The following is a 6,902-nucleotide window of genomic DNA, read 5'->3' on the forward strand; positions in this document are numbered from 1 at the left end:
GACACCTGAATCTCTAACAAAGGGCAAGTAAAGGACATGAGACAAACCTCTTACAGTTATTTTTTCTCTCCCCTTCCATGAGGATTATTTCTTCAAACTTCAGTTCTATGCTTGCAACTGGAGCACCATTTCACTACCTTCCGTTTGCAATCTTAGATCCTCTACTCTTGACCTGTCTTTAATGACTCTGTTGTCTGCCGTCCAGCCCCTGTGTACCGTCTGCATTTGCTGTCTGGAGTTCTCATCCTCAACTTTCTCCCCTTGGGTTTCCATTCCTTGGCTTCGAAGGAATATTTTCCCACCAGCCTCTGAAGATGCCTTCCTAGCCAAATCCCTGTTCTCTTTAGGACAACTTCAGTTTCACTAATAACACCCTTCTGGACATTCTGCCCCCCTTTTAACTGCCTCAATTTTAGTGATGCCTTTGTATTACCAGAAGACAACACCACACCTTCTCATTGCTCCACCCCAAGTCCTCTTCAACTCAGCTCTTTTTAGATTCTCCCTACCCCTTAAACAAGATATATTCTATTATGTGATATTACATACATGCTAGTCAACTTCATAATTGCTCCTGTACTTAACACTAATCACAATTCTGCCCATTCATGCAATAATCCTACGTATTGCTTGGAAAAATGCCAGTCTACATAAGGCAGCAAAGACACCGATACCCTGATTTTGCTGGTTTATTGCCCTAGTAGCCCAGATCTGTCTTTATCATCAGTGTCAGCACTTTCTGTGCACTGCTTCACACAGCTCTACATAACTGTCTGCACAATTTCCCTTCCCCTTTTAAGAACGCTCACCAGCTTAGACATCCCCATACCAATAGCCAGCAAGATCCAAGACTACAACATCCATCTAGAACACTGCTGCAGAGATCCTGTCCGCAGGGCGTCATTTGGGCACCCCATCCACTACCCCCCCAACCCCCAGCTCTCATCTGCAGCTAAAACAGTGTTCCTACTTTCAGACATCCTGCTGTTTACACTGCAGTGCAGCTGCCCACAAATAACCATTACATTACTTTCCCCTTCCTACTCTCCTTTATCAAGACACAAGTTTAAAAAAAAAAGACCCTGAACTACAGCACACTACAGCGCCTCTCACTCTATCAAGCAACATGGTTTCATAGTTTCTTCTTGCATTTGCCTGGCTGCATCCATCCACTATCTCTGATCTTCTAATTAAACAACAATACCAACAGTTAAAGTTCAGAAGCCACTGGAGCATGTGTCCCTTCACAACATACAACACTTAGTGAAGCCCCAAGCAATCAAATAACAGTCCTTCATACCTAAAGACCCCTTTCAGAAAGGGAGTCAAATTATCAATTTTGCACCAAGTGCTGAAATCACAGAAATGGGAAATTATTTCACATGCAATGTAGTGGAAAAATGGGGGGGAAAAAAAAGAAATCAATAGTTTGCTCCACACAGCAACCTAAAAATCAGCACAAAGACAGAACGAATATTGAAGGTGAAAACCAACTACATGATCACATACTTGCAAAGAAACTATAATTTTACTTTATGTGCATATTTCCCCTTCATCTTATATTCAATGTATATCAACTCAATCAAATCAAAAGAAAAAGAACCAGCTATTCACTACTGGGTTACGTTTAGCAGTAGGCAGTCTACTGTATTAAAGCATTTTTCCCACCAGTTCTGAATCTGAATTGATACTGTCAACAGCTGCCAATAACACAAGACATTCTGCAGAGTCAAAGGAAGCAGATTGAAAAAAAAACCAGTAAAATATAATTAAAGGTAAACTACCAGCTGAGTGATGCTATAACCACAAGCATTTTACTTCTACGGATGCGTACATCTGATAAAGGAAATGCAAGGGCCCTTCCTTGCAGCCAGGTGGTGTTGCCTGGCATCAGTGAATCAAGGTTGCTCAATTATACAGATTATGGATCTCATAGGGGTTCCCATCCAGGCCAGTAATGGCAATTTTGAAAAATAGGAACACCATCACCCTTAGCACTGAGTTTAGATCAAGCTCCACTGTAGCCAAATCCTGATATCCATGACTGCTCTCACAGGGCAAAAAAAAGGCTAAAAGCACAATAACCACAACAAAAGGCTGTAGACTAGTTTGATTTAGCAACATCCATTTATAATTTCTAGTCCAGCAGAAAGAATTCAGCCTAGCATCTGGTGGTTCGCGGAGTAACACTTCCTAGCCTGGGATGTGACATCTAATTCTTTATAATAGACAGACCAATAACTTTTCTCCTCCATCCTCAAGAAATGCAGAAATTAAAACTGGCCACACACCAACTAAAGGCAGTAATTTCTGTTTGTACCAGCATTGCTAAAAGTGTTGGCTGAAGACATTGACTGAGGACAGTAAGATCAATGGAAGCCCTCCCACTTATATGTATAACACACAACCAGTGGGGAAAAAAAAAAGTAGTGTAACATGCAAGCTTAAAACAACAACATTTACCCTGCATCAGTTACCTGCCCACACACACAAGGCTCTAGCAGACTAACAACAATATGCAACACTGCAGCTAACCTACTTGTCTGCCCAAAGCCCTTCCAAACTCACAGCTTACTTGAGAAAGGCAGTCTCATGAAGTCAATCCCTTTGAGGGGGAAAGCTGCATGGACTAGAATTCACTGCAGGCTCTAATATAGATGAAATATCATCCAGATCAACTGTCTGTCCTGGAAGGAGATACTCTAATGCTTCTTTGAAGTGTTCTGTTACTATTAGTGGGTTTCAAAAGCAGATGTAAACATAAACCAACTCCCACTCCCTTCCACTGCCAGACTAATCAGAGATTATCTACCCAGGAAAGCTCTTCTCAGTTAACCCTCTATATGATCACACATATGGCTGGCATAACTTTTTGGAAGATGCCCTTCCAACATACAAAAAAATAATCCAGACTTAAAAGCCACCACAAACCACATCCACAGTTCAGAAAATCCCTTCGCATGAGTAAAGATTGGATGTTAAAACAATGCCAAGTCATTATTACCTTTGTGGGTTTTCAATCAGATCAACCTTTTCGTTTCTTTTTTTTTAAATAAAGGAAAACATAAAGACCATTTCAAATAGCGTAAAGTTACATCAACAGAACATTATAGTGAGAAAATTCATCCTGTAACATCTGGTAAACAAACCATATTGGTTATGACTTTTTTTTTTTTTTTTGCAGAAGAGAACAAGAAGTATATATGCAAAACAAAAAGCAGCCATCTAAAATGCTTGATTGCATGAGCACTAGGTCCAGATTCAAAAGTAAAAATATTTTTCTGTGACTTACCAGAATTTCTCTTTGACACGAGCTTCAAATTCATGCTGACTACAGTACAGATCACAAGAACCAAGAGAACAAGAGGCTTCATCTTTCACTTTCTGTGACAGCTGAAATGCAAACATAGTATGAAGTCTGAATCACAGCTCTTCACTACAACAAAGCAGCAGCTACAGTTAAACATTTCTCAAAGAACCATTACAGAGCAATGGCTTAATCTAGTGACTTCTGCGTTTATTTTTATGCAGAGGTAGGAAAACATAATGGTTCAAAGTAACTGTCCATGAATAATTTATCTCTGACTATCATACAAAAGGGTTGGGGTTTTTTAAATGACACTTTGAAAATATTATTTTGCTTCAAAAAACCCCCACAGGACTTAACTGTTTATTTGAAATAGTGTGGGTCTAACTTGGCAGATTTTTGTACTTTGTTTAAGGGGGAGACACTCATGGTCATGATTAGTTTTGTCTCATAAAAACAGGCCACACTCGAAAAAACTTCACGTTGTTCAGGAAAAGATAGAGTAAGTTACTCATGCAATTTCTTTTAGCAACCTTATTTTCCCACTGGTGACCTTGTAAAAGTTCCTACAGTGAATTAACTCTATAGGAGATTTCTCCTATAAAGTGAAGTAAGGACAGGTGAACAAAATTCAGAAATCAAAGAATGCAGGCCTTGGGATTCTTATTAAAAAGATAAAATTCATCTCTCCTGTGAACCTTACTACCTACTTTATATTAAGTACATTAAAAAAAAAAAAGAAGAAAAAATCCAGTATAAAATTGTACTTTTAATTTTATATAATTACTGGAACTAATTCTGTTTTCATTTACAAGTACGAGGTCATTCAAGAAAACATTGCAAGAGGAAACTGAGGCCCCTTATCTGTAATTAAAAACTGGTAGAACAAATCTAAACTCAGCAAAGCCTATCTCTCTATATATATCTCTCTCTCTCTAAATGCAAGAGAGGGAAATGCTTAATTATAAGCTAGAGTCCTCAAATATATGCTTAGCTTGAAGTCACAGGCCTTTAAGTGGCTTGATATATTTAGACTCCAGGAATTCACCTCTATATCAGATACAGACTTCAGATCAGGACCCTTATTCTCAGATAAAGAGGGCAGCCATCTAAATCAGTATGAAATTATTATTTACACCAAAAGATTCAGCAAACATTTTATAGCAATTTCTTTTAAACAGAAATATACAAAACTACCTGCATTAGTAGTCAAACCAAAGGCCAATGAAATAGAATCATTCCTTAGCGGCTGTACCACATCCGCCTGCCGAGCCCGCTTAGAGGCCCCTTCAACTTTGGGACCCGCCCATACCCTTGCAGCTCTGAACATTTGCTCAACGTGATAAACCAGCAAGAAGGTCCAATGTCCTGCAGTTCACTGAAAATTATTCAGTTTAATTTGGGTTTATTACATCAAACATTCTTCCCTTGTAATTATACTACCAGCCTATTGTTGTGTGAAGAAATGTAAGGAACCATGTATAATCTTTTACATGATGGCAATTATGCTGCTATTCAATTATTTCAAAATTACCACTTAAAACTGAAGATTTCCCCTTCTCACCTTACCGTACTGCGAGCTATAAATAGGCAATGGATTTTTTTTCCCCCTTGAATTCTATGTTCCCATGGGCACTTTATGCCTATTGATTGCCCACGGTACAAATGCTAAAGGAGTTTTCAAGGAATAATACATGCTGAAGGCTGTCTGACAGTGGTTAATGGCAGAATTAGTATTCATTCTTCCTTAACCTCTCCTTGGAGTACCAAAATCCTGAAACAAGCAAGGCCATCTTGACAAGAGAGCTTAAAAAAAAAAAAAAGTAATTGAACTAAATCTTTTGACAGATAATTGTAATGATGATGTTATGCTAGAATGATTTTCAAGTGTAGCTTTGCAAATTACTTTCTCCACTTTCCTCCCTTCAGTTATTACAGCTGAGGTATGTAACTCCTAGGTCTTTTTTCACATGGGTCCCTCCATCCCCACCCCAAATGAGCTACGCTGCATTATATATACTTAAAAATTCAAAGCAAGTTCTGCCGGCCAACATTCATGCTAGAGATAGGGGAGAATTCTTGGTCCTGTCAGCATTGATAGGAGTTTTGCTTTTTGAGTCCCTGGGCTCACCAAGGCAGGCAGTCTCCATACCTGCAAAAATCAGGAAAATACAGCAGGAAAAGGGCAAGGAATTACTCCACCATCCATTCATTCACAGCCTAGCCCAGAGCCTCAGCTTGTCACATCTAACACAACCCCACTGAAGCTGGCATGGAAACACACATCAGAGTTTGAGGTGTCATCTTCACCATCCTAGACATCCAACCAGAAGAAGGCAGGATCAGTCACACTAGTGTGACCAGCAGGTAAGCTGGTTACTGTCCTGAGACAGCAGACAGCTATAGACAACAAGGCTGTTCAAACTGCAATGTCACAGATGATTTTTTTTTTTTAAACATACAATTTGACAAAGAAAGTAAGGTACAGTATAAGACATATTTCCCCCAGAAGAATGTCAAGCAGCCAGAAGAGGGAAGGTTGTATGTGTCCAGGACAAAGTCTCTAAATTTGTTCAGGAGGAGATTTCTGGGACTGAGCCTGCCAAGACTCCCATCATGGCTCCCAATGGGACCAGTCTCACAACTCCCTCCTCTGGGCTATTCGCTCACATAACAAGCAGCAGGATGGACTAGAGACTCAAGACAATCCTGTGCTAGACCTACTAGGACTTCTGGAAATAAATGTGTGGAAGAGTGTCCATGATCCGATGAGTAACGTGAATAAAACTGTGCTAGCTTGAAGAGATATGAGATGGGACAAACCAGTTAACATTCAATACCATTTCTCTATAATCAAGGCATTTTCCTCCAAACAGGGCTGATTTTGTCATTTGACAAACTTTCCCCTCACAGGCACTGAGCAGCTTTTCCCTGAGGAGCTGCTTACTCTGATGTTGCCAAATCCAAGCAGCTGTGAGTAGGCTCACAGCTGTAGCAAGAACATAGTACTCTATGGATACACCTCACAAGAGGGGGACAAAGTTTAGGACCATTCCCAGAAGAGTGAAGAAGACAGCTTGCTAAATGAAGATAGAGAAATACCAATTACAGCTATCTTGCCCAGGATCACTGAGAGCAGGGAAGAGAGACACAGAACAAAATACTTGTTGAGAAGACCGAAAGAATTGCTAAACAAGTTAATCCAGCCCTGGCTGTGGCCTGCCAGGTTGCATCTGTATTGAGGTAAGTAAAGGGAGGCTGCTACCATCAGAGGGAGAAATGCAGGAGAAGCAAGGTGTGACATCTTTATTCTCAATCATTCCACTGCTAACGAGGCCACCCCTTCCCTCCTCATACCGTTTGATGCTACAGACCACAGACTTCAGGCAGCTTTCCCAGTCTGCCATAAGCACCCAGCAACTACAAGGGGACCAGGCTGAGATGCAGCACAAATTCTGTTCTTCTGACAGAAACCCTGACTCCCATATGCTGCCTAATGCCCTTCACCTGTGTTGACAAACTTAGTTCTTTCTTCTGAGTCCCCAGAAAACAGGGCTTGGGAAATTGTGTCCTATTTTCTTTGTGTACTGCTTGC

At 40.3% G+C, this 6,902-nt stretch overlaps 1 protein-coding gene across 1 annotated transcript in view; it reads right to left on the reverse strand.

Annotated features, from left to right (window-relative positions):
* The window catches only part of IL1RAPL2 (interleukin 1 receptor accessory protein-like 2), a 373,263-nt gene extending 369,889 nt beyond the window's left edge, over positions 1–3,374 (reverse strand). The window contains exon 1 of the mRNA XM_009889269.1: positions 3,293–3,374. Within this exon, the coding sequence (XP_009887571.1) occupies positions 3,293–3,374 (82 nt within the window). The remainder of the gene's footprint in view (positions 1–3,292) is intronic.
* Positions 3,375–6,902: the final 3,528 nt, after the last annotated feature.

This window comes from Charadrius vociferus, unplaced genomic scaffold, assembly GCF_000708025.1.
Source record: "Charadrius vociferus isolate BGI_N301 unplaced genomic scaffold, ASM70802v2 scaffold7, whole genome shotgun sequence".
Classification (NCBI taxonomy): domain Eukaryota; kingdom Metazoa; phylum Chordata; class Aves; order Charadriiformes; family Charadriidae; genus Charadrius; species Charadrius vociferus.